The sequence below is a fragment of the Mandrillus leucophaeus genome, unplaced genomic scaffold, assembly GCF_000951045.1.
Source record: "Mandrillus leucophaeus isolate KB7577 unplaced genomic scaffold, Mleu.le_1.0 Scaffold59, whole genome shotgun sequence".
NCBI classification, from domain to species: domain Eukaryota; kingdom Metazoa; phylum Chordata; class Mammalia; order Primates; family Cercopithecidae; genus Mandrillus; species Mandrillus leucophaeus.
In genome coordinates this window covers 4,304,446-4,324,290 of record NW_012106363.1, presented here as the reverse complement: position 1 = coordinate 4,324,290, position 19,845 = coordinate 4,304,446, and the positions used below count along the sequence as shown (strand labels likewise).

The 19,845-nt window shown below is 55.2% G+C and overlaps 1 protein-coding gene across 2 annotated transcripts in view; it reads left to right on the top strand.

Moving 5' to 3' along the window:
- The window catches only part of NGFR (nerve growth factor receptor), a 20,207-nt gene extending 1,738 nt beyond the window's left edge, over window positions 1–18,469 (top strand). Inside the window, exons 1-6 of one of the 2 annotated variants that reach the window (XM_011999298.1) lie at window positions 316–577; window positions 5,025–5,166; window positions 9,441–9,800; window positions 13,820–14,072; window positions 15,342–15,502; window positions 16,163–18,469. In XM_011999298.1, the coding sequence (XP_011854688.1) occupies window positions 449–577; window positions 5,025–5,166; window positions 9,441–9,800; window positions 13,820–14,072; window positions 15,342–15,502; window positions 16,163–16,464 (1,347 nt within the window). In that variant the 5' untranslated portion in view covers window positions 316–448 and the 3' untranslated portion in view covers window positions 16,465–18,469. Of the gene's footprint in view, window positions 1–315; window positions 578–5,024; window positions 5,167–9,440; window positions 9,801–13,819; window positions 14,073–15,341; window positions 15,503–16,162 lie in introns of those variants that run through there. The other variant, XM_011999299.1, reaches the window with a different exon arrangement.
- Window positions 18,470–19,845: the final 1,376 nt, after the last annotated feature.

Sequence of the window (19,845 nt, the reverse complement as noted above, 5' to 3'; positions counted from 1 at the left end):
CTCCCCCGACCTGAGTCCCAACTCGGTACTCCCCCATCTTTTCAGGGGGTAGCCGCTGTCCCAGATCGGGGTCACGGCTGCGTTTTCCAGAAGGGACGGGGTTGACACTGTCCCCAGAGTCAGGCGGCGGTAGAGCCTGCGAGTGAGGTGGACAGAGATCCTGTCCGGGTGCAGGCCCCAGTCTGAAAGTTCAGCCCGGGTTCCCTGGAACTGTCAGGACTTGTGGCTGAGTCCGGGGATTTGGGAGCGACCGCGGGCACATCTGCTGACTAACCCCGCTGGTTAGAGACGCTGCTCGGACGCGAGTGGGCGAGCGTGGACCAGAAGGGCGGGTAGGAGGGACCGGGGTGGTCTCTAGTCCCGATCCCAGAGGGGCGACTACGTGGGATCCGGATCTGGGCAGGAGCGAGGGTCCAGGCGCGAAGACCCAGAAGGAGGGGAGCTGGGCATGGAGGGCCTGGGCGCTGGGGAAGGTGGACCTGCCGTCTGCAGCCCCTGCGGCTCCCGCCTCCGCCTCCGAGGACGGCTGCTCCGTCTGGGCTGGCTGTGCGCGGTCCGAGTTTCTTCCTGGGACGCGGCGCGAGAGAGAGGGCTGAAACCAGAGCGCGTCCCGGCGGGTCTGCTGGCGGGCCGCGCCGGTAATGGAGGCACTTTGTCATTCAGACGTCTGTAACCAGAGCCGCTGGGCTGGCTAATGCGCCTAATAGGGATGGAGCGAGGGCAGCAAATGGGCGTGCGTGAGCGGCCGGGCTGGGCTGGGGTGGATGGTGGATGGGGAGGCAGCTCCGTGGGGGGACGGGCCCCCACCCCACTGTACCAGCCCAGTCGGGCTCAAGCGCCTCGCTTCTTCCCTGGAGGACCGCGTGGGGAGGCGGGAATAATCGAATGTGCTGAGTTCCTACTACGTGCCTTGCCCTGGTACTTTCTCTTGAGTTATTTAATCCTTTTAAGGTCCTAGCAAGGTGAATTTCGCTATTCCCACTTCGCAGATGAGGAAACAGAGCCCTGCAGACTTTCAGGCCCGAGACCAGGCTCCCCCAGTGAGTGAGTGGTGGCGCCTTTGTTGGAACCCAGGATGTTCTCTTTCCTACATATGCCAGGCTCCCTCCCGCCCCCTACCTTCCGGATCATGGAAGGAGTCCTGGCTCTGAGAGATTAAATCGTGCCCTATGCCTTTGGCCCCACACATTTAGATCTGAGCCCCTTCTCCACACGCAGTGCCCCTGCCCCCTCTCAAGTCTCTATGCTACATTATCTTGGGTAATTAGCTCCTTTCCTCCCAACTCCTCCCCTACCCAAGGGGAGTGAGGGGCATGTGCCAGTGCCTCCCGTGGGTTTGCATCGACCTCAAAAGGCCCTCCAGGTGTTTGAAAACCTCTCCCATCCCATGGCGGTGACCACGGCCCCATTCACTTAAGAGCCCTTTGCTGAAGCTGTTGTGAATGGCCAGGGCTGATTATACTGAAACATTCGTATGGTTTAAAATAATTTCAACTATTTTGCTGTTTCTCTCTTTTCTCTAATTAAAAAAAAAATGAAAATTCTTAAAAAGTAAATTCATCTAAGGATCCTTCCACCTTAGTTCCTTGTAAGCCTTGAAATGGCCAAAACAAAAAGATTACAAACGTTCTTAAAAATGGGCTGAAATCATTCTGTCAAAATGTGAAATGACTAAGTGTAACACATACAAATTTCAGGGAAATGTATCCGTCATTCCTATAAATTAATCCTTTTGGATCTGATTTTGGAGCAATTAGCCTGAATGTTAGTCACCCCTCCCTACTTGGCTGAACTCTCCCCTCCTGCCTGGGGTCTCCCTAAGACGAGATGCTTCTTTGATAACTAACATTTATTCAATTCCTACTAAATTCCTACTATAGACCAGACATATTTGCATAAATTATTTCACTTAATTCTCCCAGCAATCCTCGGCAGTAGACATTATCAACCCAATGTTTTAGGTGAGAAAAACTGAGGTTTAGGGAGATTAAGTAATTTACCCAAAGCAACATACTTTTTTTTTTTTTTTTTTTTTTTTTTTAGCAACATACTATTAAGAAGCAGATCTAGGATTTTACAACATAGGGAACATAAAACAAGCACAGGAAACACATGGTTACTAATTATCTGGCCCCTACTCCAAATGCAGGTTTTAAGAGAAGAGAGAGGACCTCAGGCTGAAGCAGGGAGAACAGGCGTCTTGGCAGGGGCATTTGCACAAAGCCCTCACACCACCCAAGACCACTGTAGACAGACTTCCTCAGCCATCCAGAGCCCAGCTAACTGGAACACAGCCAATGGCCACAAAGTAGACCCTGGAGGACAGAAAAGAGGGGTCCCAAAGTACATAAACACCTTACTCACTTGTGTAATACTTACAGCAATCCTATGATGCAGGTACTGTCATCATTACCTAATTATGAGGAAACTGAGGCACAGAGATTCAAAACTTGACCCAGGTCAAGTGAGGAGCCAGGATTCAGAGTGGCGTAAGAGCTCACACATTGTACTCAGAGGCTTGCCTCCTCCTGGTTCAGATCCTATTTATATACCTTTCTTTTTTTTTTTTTTTTTTTTTTTTTTGAGATGGAGTGTCACTCTGTTGCCCAGGCTGGAGTGCAGTGGCACGGTCTCAACTCACTGCAACCTCTGCCTCCTGGGTTCAAGCAATTCTCCTGCCTCAGCCTCCCAAGTACCTGGGACTACAGGCACCTGCCACCACTCCTGGCTAATTTTTTGTATTTTTAACAGAGACGGGGTTTCACCATGTTAGCCAGGATGGTCTCGATCTCCTGACATCGTGATCTGCCCACCTCGGCCTCCCAAAGTGCTGGGATTACAGGCGTGAGCCACCACGCCCGGGCAGCACATACCTTTCTACCAAGGCGAGTTCCACAGTTTCCAAATATTCAATTAGACCTTAAATAGATTAGCGTGGTGGGGGAAGGGCTGCTTCAGGTCACACTGGTAGCAGCAAGAAGTGACAACTGATACCTTGACAGGAAGGGAGGAAACAGAAAAACTATATTTAAAAAAAAAAAAAAAGGGCTGACAGGAGAACTCAAAAAGACAAAAGTGTGGTAATTTGTGCAAAGAACACAAGAGTTTCCCTGCATTGCAGCCCAGAATAATCGCTGGTGTAAATCCAGAGTCCCTGAGTCATGGGAAGCCATGAAGATTTGCTCCAGAGACAGGGAAGGGTGCAGCCACCATGGTGAAAAGGAAAAATGATGAGAGCAGCAAAGCCTGGCAGTCGGGAATCTCAGCTAACCAACAGTCGCTCTCCCAGAGTTCTGGGTAATTGAGGTCATACAGTATTTTCGTGTATTTCAACTCCACATGTGTATGCATTGTGTCCCTACTGCATGCCAGATACCGCATCAGGCCCTGGGGCAATCCAGCTCCCTCAGGGAACTGACAGTCCAGTGAGGGAGTCTATAAAGTTCAGGCCAGGCAAGAGCACAGAGAACCGGAGAACAGGCTGGATGTGTAACATGGCAGCCCCACCTAATCCGCAAGGTGTGGGTGCCACAGGACCACTTCCTCAAGGAAGTGACATTTAAGCAGAGCCCTATGGGATGAAAAGAAATCAGAACAGGCCCTTCTGGAATCTTGCCTCTTGAGGGAAAGCCTGCATCTGGGACCCTGAGCCTCCTGGTCTGCAGATGTTCCCAGCACTGAGTATGTTGCTGCCCGGGAGGAGGTGTGGCAACACCAAAGTTCCCCCTCCTCTGCTGCCTGTGCCTGTTCTGCTGGTCTCATGGGGACCACAGGCTCCCTCATGGGTTGATCTAACCTGTCTATCCCCCTGACTCCTCTGTTTCCTTCCCCACCAAACCCTGATGAGACTGCAGGATATTTTAAAAGGCTAGAGGGAAAGGAGTGTCTTGGCCATGATCTGGCCAATGTGGAAGAAGCAGAATGCCCAAAACAAGCTTGTAAAGCTTCCTTCTAGTCCCACGACCCCAGAGCCCATACTTCTCAGCATCAAATGAGGGCTGCATGGTCTGGAGCCAGCAAAACAGGCTTTGGAGTTTTATTAGACATTAAGTTTTTTTTAAGGAACAGAAATATAAAGCAAGCCTCCAGCAGCCCCTCCCCCTGGGGAATCTGGTGTTAAATTGTTCCATCCATGAGCAAAGATGCTTCAGTGGCAGGAACCTGACTCCCCTTTCCCTTGGTTCCAGCGCTGTTCCCAGTGACCACATCGGGGAGGGGGAGGACTGGTGGCTGAAAATCAAACCCTGGCAGGGCAGGGATGCTGGCTGGTGAGAGCAGCCACTGTCCCATCATTGATAACAGTCTCCCTTCCCTCCACCTCGGTGCCAGGCTTTTGCCAAACAGTTGGTCTTTTGCCCTGGCACCAGGCTGTTGCCATCTCTGTAAAGAGATGAAGACTCAGAGGGAAGCTGGGCAGGCAAGACCCCCAGTGCAGACTCAGGATTCAAACCCAAGACCCTAACCCTCTGCTTTCTACTCTTGGGCATGGATATCTCCCATTTATTATTTAATATGTGGAATTAAGAACCTGGAGTAGGGTCCTGCTGGCGTTTGTTAGAAAAAGGCCCTCCTCTGGGTAGATGCAGCCCTGCAGGTCAAAGCTTAGCGAATGGAGTTTGGGCTAGGTTTCAGCTCTACTTGCCCCGTTGGCTGGGAGCCCTGTGCAAGCTACAACCTGTCCAACCACTGATGACATCCCTGTTGGTAGGCCCTCCGATGGGCCTCAGGCCACCTTCCCCATGTGGTGTATCCTTGGGATTCCAGGAGTTGCTGTAACCCCAAGATGAACTTTGCAGAAGGTCAGCAGCTGAAGCTCTGACCTCACACCCCCAGCAGCCTGCACAGGCATACTGTCCCTCACTTGCCTTTCCCCTGTCAGCTTTGATGTGCCTAATGCCTCCCTGGTGAGCTCATCCCAGCCCAGGTGGTTCTAATAGAAGGCAGTGGGAGGGGGTGTTTGATTCCCCGGAAGAGACCCCCGCCTTTCTCTTGCCAGTCTGACCCTCTGATCTGCCTCCATCCAGGTGTCCCTTGGAGGTGCCAAGGAGGCATGCCCCACAGGCCTGTACACACACGGCGGCGAGTGCTGCAAAGCCTGCAACCTGGGCGAAGGTGTGGCCCAGCCTTGTGGAGCCAACCAGACCGTGTGTGAGCCCTGCCTGGACAGTGAGTAGAGGGTGGCGGGCAGCAGGAGGGGAGAATAATGGGGGTGGGGAGGAGAGGCGTGAAAGGGAGGGGTGCTGGGAGGAGCATGCCCAGTAGAGGCCTTATAAGTGGGAAGGGTCCCCTGCCCACCACTGTAAGGTCACCAGAAGTGGGTCAGACCCAGTGTAGGAGGCGTTTCTTCCAGATGGGAGAAACTGAGAATGGAGAAGGGAAGTGTGCAGAGGGAGGAGGGGAACCCCATAGGGGATCTCCAAGGGGTGCCCATTCCCAGCTCCTGAGAAGGCAGAGGCCTGGTAGAAGAGTGTGGCTGGGCAGGGAGGAATAGCTGATGCTAAGACCAGCTAAAAATATCATCTGCACTGCAAAATCAATGGCTGCCACTTATCCCTGATGTGTTTGGGGGAAGGGAGAGGAGGATCAAATCCTGGCTGCCCTGGAGGCTGACCTTGGGGGATCCTGGGGGTGTGGCTGCTCTCCCCCACAGACCAACTCTTCTCCAGCTTTGACCAGGAAGCAGAGTTTTCCCGAGGCAGCAGGGATAGGGGTCCTGAAGATGTCCTTATTGTTGGGTGACAGAGGGGAGGGGAGGGGAGATGGGGAGCTGTGCCCATTCCTGCCTGGGATTCTTTCTTTCTTTCTCTTTCTTTCTTTCTTTCTTTCTTTCTTTCTTTCTTTCTTTCTTTCTTTCTTTCTTTCTTTCTTTCTTTCTTTCTCTCTCTCTCTCTCTTTCTTTCTCTCTTTCCTTCCTCCCTCCCTCCCTCCTTCCTTCCTTCCTTCCTTTCTTTCTCTCTTTCTTTCCCTCTTTCTTTCCCTTCCTTCCTTCCTTGCTTCCTTCCTTCCTTCATTCCTTCCTTCCTTCCCTCCCTCTCTCCCTCCCTCTCTCTCTTTCTCACTTTCTCTCTTTCTCTCTTTCTGGCAGAGTCTTGCTCTGTTGCCCAGGTTGGGAGTGCAATGGCATGATCTCGACTCACTGCAACCTCCACCTTCTGGTTTCAAGTGATTCTCCTGCCTCAGCCTCCTGAGTAGCTGGGACTACAGGTGCAGGCCACCATGCCTGGTTAATTCTTGTATTTTTAGTAGAGATGGGGTTTTACCATGTGGACCAGGCTGGTCTCAAACTTCTGGCCTCACATGATCCACCTGCCTCAGTCTCCCAAAGTGTTGGGATTAGAGGCGTGAGCCACCGAGCTCAACCCTGCCTGGGATTTCTTTCAGGAGGGGAGAGAATCTCATCTTCCAGGGCTGGTGGGTCTGGGCCTCTTAGCCCCAGCCTTGTCCAGGGTCTGAATCCCCTCGTGTTTTGAGTCAGGGGTCTTGGTCCCTGATGGGTGCCCCCAGTCCTCAGTTGCTGCCTTTGGACCATGGGCTCCCTGCCCTTTTCCTGATGACTGCCACTCAGAACCTGCCTTCTACCTGGCACTTGATGCCCACCTGGAGGGCTCAAGGGAACCATACTCAGATTGTTCTTTAATCTGGCTGGGAATAAGGGGATAGAGCTGGGGCCTCTGAATCCACCTGCGGACCTAGTATTACCTCTCTGGATGTCCCCCCGAGTCTATCTGTCCTTAAGGCAACCCCAACTCTTGGTGTTCCCCAGACACACTGTTCCCCTTCTCTGTGCTTGTGGATCCTGTAACTCCATTCTGCAGCCAAGAGATGCCTGGGCGTACGTGTGGAGGTGGGACATCCTCCAATGCCTTTGCCATCTTGCTGTCTGGCCTAACAGGGTTTCCATCCCAGGGCGGGGTGGCCAACCATCAGCTATCCCAGAACGTCCAAATCTGCCTCTCTCGCTTCCTGGACTCCAGCCCAGGGCTCTCCTCCCAGGACCTAAATGATGGGAACCCTTTCCCTTCAGTCAAAGGATCTTCAGCAGGAGGTGGGGTGGAGGACATCAGGAGAGGGAAGTTCCAGAATCTCTGGAAGGGAAGGGAGGCAGGCAGGGAGATGGCTTTGAGAATCCTCCCTTCCACTTCCTCCCTCCCCTCCCTTTTCCCCTCCTTCCCTGTCTCCCCCTCCTCCACCTCCAGCTGCGTTAACAGGCTGCCTTTACAAGCCCACTTTATGGGATGGAGACCCCAGCGGACTTTCCCTCTATCCTTAAAACGTTTCCACAAGGAAACCTATTAAGCCCCTGCCTTCATTCTCTGCCAAAAAAGACCACATTTTTCACACCACCTAAAACCCTCTCCCAGGAGTTTTCTGCTAACTTTCTGTGTTTTGCCATGAGCAGGGTTCTCCTTTTCCCCTCCTGTGTGACTAGATTTACCCTCTGTCACATGCCAGCCAGCCAGGACCCTCTTGTTTGTACAGATCAGACATCCTGCCTTGGCTGTTTGTGTTTGGACGTTGTTTCTGCTGTCTGACCATATTCCTACCACCAAAGTTCACTGTTCTTATCGCTCCCAACCCCCATGGGGCCCAGTCTTTATAGGAGCCCAACTACATGCCAAGACTTTATGGCTGAATTTCATTTATTCCTCACCACAATCCTGTGACTGCAGATATTGCTCCTTATTTTTACAGAGAAAGAAAAAGCTCAGAGAGGTTAAGTAAAACACCCAAAGTCACACAGCTGATAAGCGATGGAAGTAGATTTTGAATCCAGATCTGCCTGCTCCTAGGAAAAGGGATACAGGGTTCCTCTGTCAGAACTGACTTGAAACTGAAGTCTCCCTCCAGGCCCTTCTTCCTGGGTCTTTCCTTCTCTCCTCTACCCTTTTCTATTTTCTTCTTCTTTTTTCTTTCTTTTTTTAGACAGTGCCTCACTCTGTCACCCAGGCTGGAGTGCACTAGTGCAATCTTGGCTCACTGTAACCTCTGCCTCCCAAGCTCAAGCAATCCTCCCACCTCAGCTTCCCGAGTAGCTGGGATTACAGGTGTGCACCACCACACCCAGCTAATTTTTGTAGTTTTTGTAGAGATGGGGTTTTGCCATGTTGGCCAGGCTGGTCTTGAACTCCTGGCCTCAAGTGATCTGCCTGCCTTGGCCTCCCAAAGTACTGGGATTACAGGAGTGAGCCACCACGCCCAGCCTCTGTCCCCAATTCTGCCCCTTTCACTTCTCTCTGGCTTTTCCTTCTTTGCCTCCCTATCCCCCCACCACACCCCCCAAGCCAGTGACCCCTTGCTCCATCTTGTCTCTGACACCTTTGAATAATGTTAGGACCCCACCCCCCAACAGGCCTCAGTTTCCCCCAATGGTGCTTTAGCCTTTCTGCTTCTGCTTCCACATTCTGAACAATCTGTCCTTCCCTAGTTCTCAGGTTCCTAAATCTATGTTCTTTCTGTCCTTGGAGCAAGGATAGGTTCTGCCAGATCCAGGTTGGCACAGAGTTCTCCACCCAAGGCTGGAAGGGGTGAAGAAGATCTGGCCCTGCTCCTTCCCCTCCCTGTACAAGGAGGCAAGGACCCTGGCATGCCTGGCCTCCTTCTCCTTATTCTGGAGTGCACATCCACTAATTAAGAAAACATGAGTGAAGAATGAGCTTGGACATTTCCCTTGCATGCTGGCTGAAAGGGCAGAGGACGCATGTGCAGATCTCAAAGGGGTGATCCTATACAGTTGTGCAGCTTGTGTACTGCTCAACAATATCCATCTGAGAGACTGAGTGTGGGCTAAGAGCCAGCTCTCTAGCTTCAGTGGCTCCTGCCTTACCTGAACCCTCTTGCCTGCTGGTCCGTCCCCACCCTCAGGAGCCAAGCCCTTCAGCAGCGTGGGGGTAGCGCCACGGGTGGGAAATTCTGCTGTCTAACCCCGGTCACTCCCATTCAGGGTGCATCTGAGCCCACACCTGTGTGAAGAGGAACTGAAGGCAGATGAGGCAGGAGGCTCCCTAGGGGAAGGCCTACCTTGCCTGGACTGGGTTAGCAGCCCAGTTTTGGCCCGCGGGGAGGGCTGGGTGGGAAACACGTTCAGATTATTCGTTAATCATGCTGGAACACCCTACAGGCCTGGGAAGTCTCAAAGAGAATTTGCCAAGAAACTTACTGGCACCAGCTGGGTTATCCGGGAAACCCTCCTGGCCGGCCAGTGCTTCTGGAGGCTGAAGGAAGCGGCTCCGGGCCTCCTTCCCCTTACCCAGTTGGCTGCCACCAACTTTCACCAGGCTAGGGGTCAAAGTCCCTTGGAAGAGGGTGGGAGTCGATGAGAAGGCGAAGCTGAAGGAGGAAGTCAGCGTCCTGGCAGGCAGTGGGTGAGGGAGAGACTCCAGGCTCCTGCGTCCCGGGTGCCCAAAGAGCAGACGACTAAATCTGGTGTCCGCTGCGCTCAGGTGTGACGTTCTCCGACGTGGTGAGCGCGACGGAGCCGTGCAAGCCGTGCACCGAGTGCGTGGGGCTTCAGAGCATGTCGGCGCCGTGCGTGGAGGCCGACGACGCCGTGTGCCGCTGTGCCTACGGCTACTACCAGGACGAGACGACCGGGCGCTGCGAGGCGTGCCGCGTGTGCGAGGCGGGCTCGGGCCTCGTATTCTCGTGCCAGGACAAGCAGAACACCGTGTGCGAGGAGTGCCCCGACGGCACGTATTCCGATGAGGCCAACCACGTGGACCCGTGCCTGCCCTGCACCGTGTGCGAGGACACCGAGCGCCAGCTGCGCGAGTGCACACGCTGGGCCGACGCCGAGTGCGAGGGTGAGCGCTGTTAGGGAGCCGGCAGTAGGGGGTGCGGGGGTGGGCTGGGGGCATAAGGAAGGGCTCCCTCTGGAGGTCGACAAAGACCCCGCCTGGCCTGCTGGGGCAGCTTTGTGACCTTAAGGCAGCGTGCACCTTCCTGAGCTTCAGTCCCTTCCTGGTAACCTGAGGGAGGACGTCGTTCCCGATCCTGTCTCACCAAAGAACCCTTCTCACTGTTTCCTTCTTTTGGCTAAGTGTTTGGAAAGTGGGGGGTTCTCATTGTCCCAGGCCGCGGGTACTACATGTAACTCATCCTCGGGGACTCATTTCTCTGTGACTGCCCGCTAGTGATTAGATGAACAGCAAGCAGCTCGAAGGTGGCCACTACCCCCAGGGCACAGCACAGAACAGGAGGGGTCTGATCCATGAGGCAGGCTTTCTGAACTGGAAGAACAGCTTGAGGACCCTCAGGAGCTGGGACCCTTTGACTCTGAGCCCTGGTCTAGGTCCATGGTGGGTTTTGGCTCTGGGACCTGAGATGGAACCCACCCTGTCCTTATCTGACATTAGGGAGTCCACTCCTGTCTCTGGACCACAGTTTCCTCACTGGTCATATGGTTGCCAGGGTTGTTGCAGGTTAGGGAGCACAGTGGGGCTGGCCCACTTCAGCTTGCCCTGTCTAGGGGAGGGTCAACCGTGTTTTGCAGTTTAGTGAAGGATGAGGGGCATGCAGGGAACACCAAGGAGGGGCTCTGTGGAAGAAGGTAGGGGGCAGACCTGGGGCTCAAAAGCCCGGGGACAAGGGAGTGCATGCTCGTGGCTGTCAGTTCCAGGGGTGAATGGGAGCTGAGTGTGCCCTTAGCTAGGCACAGGCCCAAAGGAGATGGGGTGATTCCAGGGATGGGAGGAGGAAGCCCCATGGGAGCCAGGGCAGAGCTGTTTTGGTCTCTGGTTGGTGACGTCCGTCTCGGGAGACGGGTGGGCTTTTCCACTTCGGGGAGAGGCTGGCAGTGCCTTTACATCCTGCTTATCATCCTGTGGCCATGCACACATTGAGCTATTTCCCTTTAAGACCTAACCTTCATCCTCAGGTTGCTTTTACCCTGAGCAGGCAATACAGCACCTCCTTCAGTGAGCCCCCAGTTTGATGGGAGAGATAGCCTTCGCCCAGTCTAATGAGAGAGACGTGGTCCCAGCACTTAGTCCCCAGCTGAAGGAGAGACAGCCCTCACTTTAGAAATCCCCCATTCTGATGGAGGCAGCAGAGCTTCTGCCTCAGTCAGCACCCGATCTCCTGCCCCTGGGGACCCTCCAGTCTGATAGGGGCTCCAACATCCCACACCTGCCTTCCAAGTCCTGTGATCTTTGGCTTTAGGAGCTCAGGATGGGGAGGGCTGTTGGGCTAAGGCCAGGTTGAACTCAAAGCTGCCTGCCTTGGAGAAGGAATGAGGAGTAGGAGTAGGATGTGGTAGTTCTGGTGGCAATTGCCCTGGGCCAGGAGACAGGCAAGTGGCATCAGGCACCAGGCAGAGCGCAGGGAGGGTTTCAGCAGCCAGGCATCAGGGAAGCGGGCAGCACATTTCTGTGGACAAGTCCAGACCAGCCAGCTGGGGGCGGGGTTGGGGGGACTTAGGGGCGCTGCAGAGCCAAGAAAGGTGGTGACTGCGGGAGGAGCAGGCTTTGTGGTTTGGGGCATTCACAGATTCCTCTCAGATCCCAGCCCACTTTCCCAGCCACCCCGAAGGAGGAGGGTGCTCCTGAGGGAATGTGTTCATCCTGGACCTTGTTCCCCTTTCAGCTTCAGGCTCTGAAGGGTTAAATGTCAGCTCTGGAACGAGGGACCATTTCAGGAAATGGAATTTGATTCTTGGTATGGGTGCCCCCTCCCCTCCAGCTTACCATACTTTCCCCCCTGCATATAAGTTTCAGGTGTCAACATGGTGACTCACCCACCCTTAGGGCAGAAGGGCTCCCCACTGCCCCAGTGAAATTCGTTTTGCGTAGGGGTAATCTTGTCCCTCCATCCAGCCCGGAAATGGCTGTCAGGACCTGCCAAGGGCTTAGTACGGGGGAATGCTAGTGGACATGGCCACATCTGGATCTCATCCTCCTGCCCTCATCAGAGGGGTTTGGAGAGATGAGGGCAGCTCCCCGAGAGTCAGTGCCGCCTCTAGTCTGGCCATGCCTTGCTACCCTCCCAGCCCTCCCCTACCGTGCTCTGATCTCAGTGATGGTCTCATTCACGGGCACCCAGACATGCACACTCTTTCAGCCTCTGGCTTGGGGTCAGTCTGAGCTGAGCTGTGTCTCCAGCCTCTGGACTTGGGCTGCCCCCCAGCCTGCCCAGTCCCCTGGTAGAGCAAGAGAAGACCCTCCCCAGTCCAACGCTCCACGTGGGGCTGCCAGAAGACAGGGCTCCGTCTCCTTCACTCCCTCTGGCCCCTCCCAGGACTGAGACGGGGAAGGGTGGGATGGGTGACAGATCGCAGCCCCTCACCGCTGGCAGCCAGATGGATTCTAGATTCACATCTGGGGGCTTTGCCCCTCAGAAGGTGCTGAAAACGGGCCTTTGAAGCATTTTCATCTTGAGTGTAAAGAGGCCAGAAGATGGGTGGCAGCTTCCACTCGTGCTTGGGAGTCCAGACCCCAAAACCACAGCCCTGTCGGTGCAACCCGTGTGGACCCTTCACTTCTGACCACACTCCCTGTCCAGAGAGAGAAGTGCCCCTGCTGCCTCCCCGACCCTGCCCCTGCCCCGTCACCATCTCAGGCCGCCTGACCCCTTCTCCCACACTGCTAGGTGGGCCAGCCCCTCCCACCACAGCGGATGTCATATCTGGGGGGCTGACACCAGGGATGGTACTAGGGGGAAGTGACAAGGCCCCAGAGACTCAGAAGGAGGAATCGAGGAACCAGAGTGGGCAGAGCTGGGGGCAAGGCACCCTCCCCTTCACCCCATTGGCATCTCATGTTCTGCTTTCACTCCCTGCCCCAGGTGTGGGAAGCGAGGAGGGACGGGGTAGGCAACTTTGCCCAGACAAGTATCCCCAGGCCGTCCAGAGCCCACAACCGCTAGCACTGCCCCTAGCTGTGTGGCAGAATGGAAAATCCCACCCACTGGTGCCAGGAAGGGCTGGGTCCCCTGCCAGGGAGGCTGGCAATGCCCAGCTAGCATGAGAGGTTCTCGGTAGGTGGCAAGTCACAGTCTCCCCTGGGGCTGAGGCATTGGGCTGGACCTGCCTCATGGGCCCCCTCTCCACTGGCTCTCTGCTTCCTGACCAAGGAGGGCTGGGGCTACCTGACGCTGTCGTCTCTGGGTGGCAGGATCAGGCTAGGTGGGAGCCAGACAAGGCAGGAAACAGAGGCTGGCCACTGTCCAAGGGCTGGCTGGAGGGAGGCAATCCAGCTGCCCCCGCACCCCTCCTCTCCACCCAAGCCTAGAGCCCAGGACATGAGGTCAAAAAGTCAGGGAATGCTCTCAAGGAGGTGGTGTGGGGAAAGCACCTCTCTGACCAGACCTGTGTACACTCTTCTTTCCTTAGGACAGGGGTGACTGGGGTCATCTAGGACAAGCTGGGGCCGGAGAGACATTTCCCGGAGTGATTCCAGCTCGAGGCCTCCCTGTGGTCAGGCTTTGTGTGTTTGCTCCCAGATAGGCCTCTCTAGGTACCCAGGGAGGTGGAATAGAATTCCAGGACCATAGCCCCAGATGGAAGGGAGCTTAGAGACCGTCTCTCTTAATAGCCCCATTAGATAGATAAGAAAATCGAGGTTCTGAGAGAAAAAGGGGCTGGGCCAGAGTCACCCAGCAAGTCAGTGGCAAAGCTGAAGGAGATGCAGCTCTGTGGGCCCACAGGCCTTGCTCTTTAGCGTCATGACATCATGCACACAATCCCAGCCCCCACACTGTGCATAACAGCTGGGCACAAGAGCACCCGGAACCAGGGCGGGGACACAGGAAGAACACTGCAGTGGGTTACAGCTAAAAGGGAGGGGCAGGGGAAGTGGGTCCTCACTCCTGTGGCCTTTTCTTGCAGAGATCCCTGGCCGTTGGATTACAAGGTCCACACCCCCCGAGGGCTCTGACAGCACAGCCCCCAGCACCCAGGAGCCTGAGGCACCTCCAGAACAAGACCTCATAGCCAGCACGGTGGCAGATGTGGTGACCACAGTGATGGGCAGCTCCCAGCCCGTGGTAACCCGAGGCACCACCGACAACCTCATCCCCGTCTATTGCTCCATCCTGGCTGCTGTGGTTGTGGGCCTTGTGGCCTACATAGCCTTCAAGAGGTAAGAGAGGGCACAGTGGCAACAGAGAGGGGAGATGTTTGCCCTCAAGGAAGACTCTACTGTGACCTTGACCTGAAAACACACACACCCTTTTTTTTTTTTTTTCAGTTGGAAAACTTTTTCTTGTACACACACCCTTTTAACTCAACCCCAAACCAGGCTCATCCTCACTCATCATCCACTGCCCCACTCCAGGGTGCAGCAGGTCAGCAGGAGGTGAGGGGAGAAGGATCCACCCTGTCCTGTCCTGTCCTCTCCTGCCCTGTTCTGGCTCCAGCCCCTCCCACTCCCATGCCGTACCACTCCCTGATTCCCCAGCCCCCAACTGCTTGTGTCTTCATCCCCCAACCTCCTTCACCCCACAGTCACCTGCGTGTACATACGTCTCTTCCCCTTCCCTTGTCACACTGGGAATGCTGTGGCACCCACATCCAGGAATCCAGGATGTGCAAGAACTCCCAGAAGGCGTTTTAAAGCTTTAAATGCATTTTCCATTCTTTCTTAAAAAAAAAAAAAAAAAAATCATCAAAGTAACACATGCATGTTTAAGAAAATGCAAACAAGACCAATATCTTTCAAAGCAAAAGTAAAAGCCCCCTTTTATCTCCCCAAATCCTACTCCTCTCCTTATTGGAATCTGTTTGAAATGGATCCTTCCCAACTATTTTCTGTGTGTGTTTTTTATAAACATGTATATAAACCTTTTATAATTACATGTAAACATGGAGGGCTTTTTAGGCATCAGTGAGATCACATTGTACATATTCTGTAGCTTACTTTTTTCACCCAGTCTCCCTCAGGAGACCTTTCCTCAGGAATGTAGATTAGCTGATCATTTGTAACCACTCATTCAATAGTATGGATGGATGGTAATTTATTTAGCCAGTCCCCTATTGATGGACATTTGTTTTTTTTTCCCAGGTTTTTGTTATTGCTTATAATTGCAGAGGAAATCCTTGTATGTATCACTGCCCACATGTGGGAGTATTTTAGAAGGGTAGATTGGGAGAAGAGGAGTTCCTGAGCAGTCACTTATTGCTGCACTGCTCATTCCAGGAACATTTACTGAACACTTACAGAGGGCCCCTCATGGAGCTTTCAGGGTAGGTGGGGGGCAGATGTGCAAAGAGGAGCCTTAGATGCTGGGGTGGCGGTTACAGTTGGGCACCCGCCATGCCCCGGCCCTCGCACGGCAGAGCACAGATACCTCAGCTGCATCCGCCGCTACGGCCCCCGCCCCCTGAGACCTGGCCTGTCCTCTGGCTCCAGGTGGAACAGCTGCAAGCAGAACAAGCAAGGAGCCAACAGCCGGCCAGTGAACCAGACGCCCCCACCAGAGGGAGAAAAACTCCATAGTGACAGTGGCATCTCCGTGGACAGCCAGAGCCTGCATGACCAGCAGCCCCACACGCAGACGGCCTCGGGCCAGGGTGAGCAGGGGCCCCGTTGAGGAGCTGAGTCGGAGCTGAGGCTGAGGAAACAGAAGCGGTTAAGATTAAACTCCAGGAAGGACTGTGGGAGGAGGGGGAGGCAGGGCTGGCTCAGCAGTGCCGCTGTAGATGGATGGAGAGGCTGGCTGAGGGGAATGGGAAGGAGAGGTCCTCTCCAGGGAAAGGACTTGGGAAATGGAGGCTTTTACAAGTTGGAGCATCCAGACTCATCAAGCTAATTGTACCCCCTGGGGGCTAATTACTGCCCAAAGTAGCTGCAATTAGCCTCCTGCCCTGGACTTCTGGGGAACAAGTAGTTAAGTGTGTACCCTAATTAGTGGCCCATAGCCCAGCTCCGGGACACTTGCTGTAGATGTCTGGAACTGAGAAGCCCTGTCTCCTCCTTTGCCATGATTAATTGCTGGTGGGGAGGAGAGGAGGGATGGGGGTAGGGATTGGGCTGGAGTGACAGGAGGAAGGGACAACGAGTCCCCCCAGGTGCCTTCACTTCCTGGTGTCCCACCCAGGACCTTGGCTTGGCCCTAGGCCTCTCGATGGGGAGGAGCACTGCCACCGACCTCCTTGGGTCTTACCCCAGCGCCCACTGTTGGGGAAAGGAGTGCAGGGGTAGGACCTGACTCTCCTCTGGGTTCTCTGCAGCCCTCAAGGGTGATGGAGGCCTCTACAGCAGCCTGCCCCTAGCCAAGAGGGAGGAGGTGGAGAAGCTTCTCAACGGGTCTGCGGGGGACACCTGGCGGCACCTGGCGGGCGAGCTGGGCTACCAGCCCGAGCACATAGACTCCTTTACCCACGAGGCCTGCCCCGTTCGCGCCCTGCTTGCAAACTGGGCCACCCAGGACAGCGCCACACTGGACGCCCTCCTGGCCGCCCTGCGCCGCATCCAGCGAGCCGACCTCGTGGAGAGTCTGTGCAGTGAGTCCACTGCCACGTCCCCGGTGTGATCCCAACCAGGGAGTCCCCGCCCCGCCCCACATTCCGACGACCGATGCTCCAGCCAACCCCTGTGGAGCCCGCACCCCCACCCTTTGTGGGGGGCCCGCCTGGCAGAACTGAGCTCCTCTGGGCAGGACCTCAGAGTCCAGGCCCCAAAACCACAGCCCTGTCGGTGCAGCCCGTGTGGCCCCTTCACTTCTGACCACACTCCCTGTCCAGAGAGAGAAGTGCCCCTGCTGCCTCCCCCACCCTGCCCCTGCCCTGTCACCATCTCAGGCCACCTGCCCCCTCCTCCCACACTGCTAGGTGGGCCAGCCCCTCCCACCACAGCAGGTGTCATATCTGGGGGACCGACACCAGGGATGGTACTGGGGGAAGTGACAAGGCCCCAGAGACTCAGAGGGAAGAATCGAGGAACCAGAGCCATGGACTCTACACTGTGAACTTGGGGAACAAGGGTAGCATCCCAGTGGCCTCAACCCTCCCTCAGCCCCTCTCGCCCCCCACCCCAGCCTAAGATGAAGAGGATCAGAGGCCTGTCAGAGCTGGGAGGGGGTTTTGAAGCTCAGCCCACTCCCCTCATTTTGCATATATGTCAGTGAGGCCCAGAGAGAGGCCGTGACTCGCCCAAAGCCACACAGCAATGGGGAGGCCAAGTGCAGGCCGGCACCGTCTTCTCTAAATGAGGGGCCTCAGGTTTGCCTGAGGGCGAGGGGAGGGTGGCAGGTGACTTTCTGAGAAATGGCTTGAAGCCAAGTCAGCTTTGCCTTCCACTGTCTCCAGACCCCCACCCCTTCCCCACTGCCCGCCCACCCGTGGAGATGGGGTGCTTGCCCAGGGCCTGGTCCATGATGGAGTCAGGTTTGGGGTTTGTGGAAAGGGTGCTGCTTCCCTCTGCCTGTCCCTGTCAAGCATGCCTGTGTGACAACTGTGGCATGGCTCCAGTCTGCTGCCCTCCATCCGGCAGGCACAGACCCGGAGCTAACACTGGCCCCTAGAATCAGCCTAGGGGTCAGGGACCAAGAACCCCTCACCTTGCAACACACAGACGCATGCACACACGCACGCGCACACACATACACACAGGAGGAGAAAGCTCACTTTTCTCCATGAGTTCTTTCTCCTGGGCTGAGACCGGATCCTGCCCGGGGCAGCTGCCAGAGAAGCATCGGAGGGAATTGAGGTCTGCTCGGCCGTCTTCACTCGCCCCCGGGTTTGGCGGGCCAAGGACTGCTGAGGCTAGAGCTGGCGTCTGTCTTCAAGGGCTTACACGTGGAGGAATGCTCCCCCATCCTCCCCTTCCTTGCAAGTATGGGGTTGGCTGGGCCCACAAGGTTGTCATGAAGAAAAGCGGGCCAGTGTGGGAATGCGGCAAGAAGGAACGACTGCGACCCGTGGGGATTTCTCCCAGCTCTAGACAAGCCTGCAAAGGACTGTTTTTTCCTGAGCTTGGCCAGAAGGGGGCCATGAGGCCTCAGTGGACTTTCAACCCCCTCCCTGGCCTGTTCTGTTTTGCCTAATGTTGGAATGAGTGTGGCTCTCCTCTATTTAGCATGACAAGCCCCAGGCAGGCTGTGCGCTGACAGCCACCCCTCCCCAGCCCAGGGTTCCCCCAGCCCTGTGGAAGGGACTAGGAGCATTGTAGTAAATGGCAATTCTTTGACCTCAATCTGTGATGAGGGGAGGAAACTCACCTGCTGGCCCCTCACCTGGGCACCTGGGGAGTGGGACAGAGTCTGAGTGTATTTATTTTCCTCCCCAGCAGGTGGGGAGGGGCTTTGGGGGCTGGCAAGTATGTTTTAGCATGTGTTTGGTTCTGGGGCCCCTTTTTTCTCCCCTTGGGCTGAGATGGAACCCTTTTGGCCCCCCAACTGGGGGCCACGAGCTCCAGACCCCCAGCATCCCTCCTGTCACCTCCCCTCCTTGCCTCCTGTGTAATCATTTCTTGGGTCCTCCTGAAACTTACACATAAAACATAAGTGATGAACATTAAATAGCAAAGAAAGAAAAATAGTACAAAGAGATTTTCTGGAAATACACATGGTTTGAATTGTTTGGGATGGGGTGTGTGCCAGGGACCCAGGTATAATTTCCAATTTGGTCAATTCCTGCCCTCTTTTACCCCACACCAAAAGGGGAAGTTTTAACAGAAAGCCAGTAAGTTCCCATGTGTCACTATGGGGTGGGGTGGGTTGGGGAAGGAGAAGGGGCTCTTTGCTCCCAGATCTTGGAGAGGGAAAGTGAAAATGGCCATGCAGGAAGCTGGCCAGCTGTGAACTTGACCAGATGTCAGAAGTGAAACTGACCATGGGTGAGTCAGAGGCTTCCCAGGAGGGCCAGGTCACAACCCCACAGCTCCCAGCCACCCACATGGCTTGGGAGACACACACACACACACACCCCACAGAGAGAGAGAGAAAAAGAGAGAGAGAGAGATCTGGCTCCAGATGGCCTGGCAGGAGGCACTAGGCAGGCCTGGCCTGGAGTTAGGCAGGCAGGCCCCTCCCTTGTAGCTCTCATGGGCAGGTCCTAACCCAGGCTCCTGACAGCCTGGCTTCGAGCCCCGCCTGGCCCAGGCCTGGGAGCTCCCAGGGCTGCAGGGCTCCTGGCCCCAGGCCTGTGCCTGTCTCTGAGGCTCAGCCTCAGCCCCTGCTGGTGGTTTGGCCAAGTCCAAGACCGGCTTGTGGTCACTGAGGAAGACAAAGGGAGGCTTGCTCTTCAGTAAAAACAGCAAACAAGTCCGCCTGACCTCCAGATCCAGGGAGAAGGGCCAGCCAGGCCCAGTCAGAGTCAGACAAGGTTGGAGGGGAGGTCCCCTGTCTTCCATTCCCCTCCTGCGCCCCCAGACTGTGAGGGGTGAAAGGAGGATGGAAGGTGTTGCGGGAGGAATCAGAGTAGGTAAGAGAAATAATCCTGGTACTTGGAAAATCAGTGTGATGGAAAAGACAATCTCTGTCTTGAGCGAGGCTCCCATCTGATGAAGGAGACAGTCCCAGAATTGAGGATATTCTAACCTGATGAAGGAGGCACACCTCCTGTCCTAAGGGTGCCCCCATGCTGATGGGGAAATATACTCTTTGACCTAAGAGTGGCTTTCCACCCTGCCCAGTCTCTTGTCTGGTGGGGGAAAACCAGATGCTGTCCTGTGAAATAAGGAGAACTCAAATCCCTGCCTTCACCAGCCTTACATTCTTGAGCAAGCTAGAGCAGACAGGCCCTATATGGTGTGTACTGCTATAACAGTGGGGGATCCTAAGCAAGACCCACCCATACCAGGGGTCAGGGAAGGTTTGCCAGATAAGGTATATGGAAGCTGAGTCTTTAAGCATGAGTGGAGTTGGCCGGGCGCGGTGGCTTATGCCTGTAATCCCAGCACTTTGGGAGGCCGA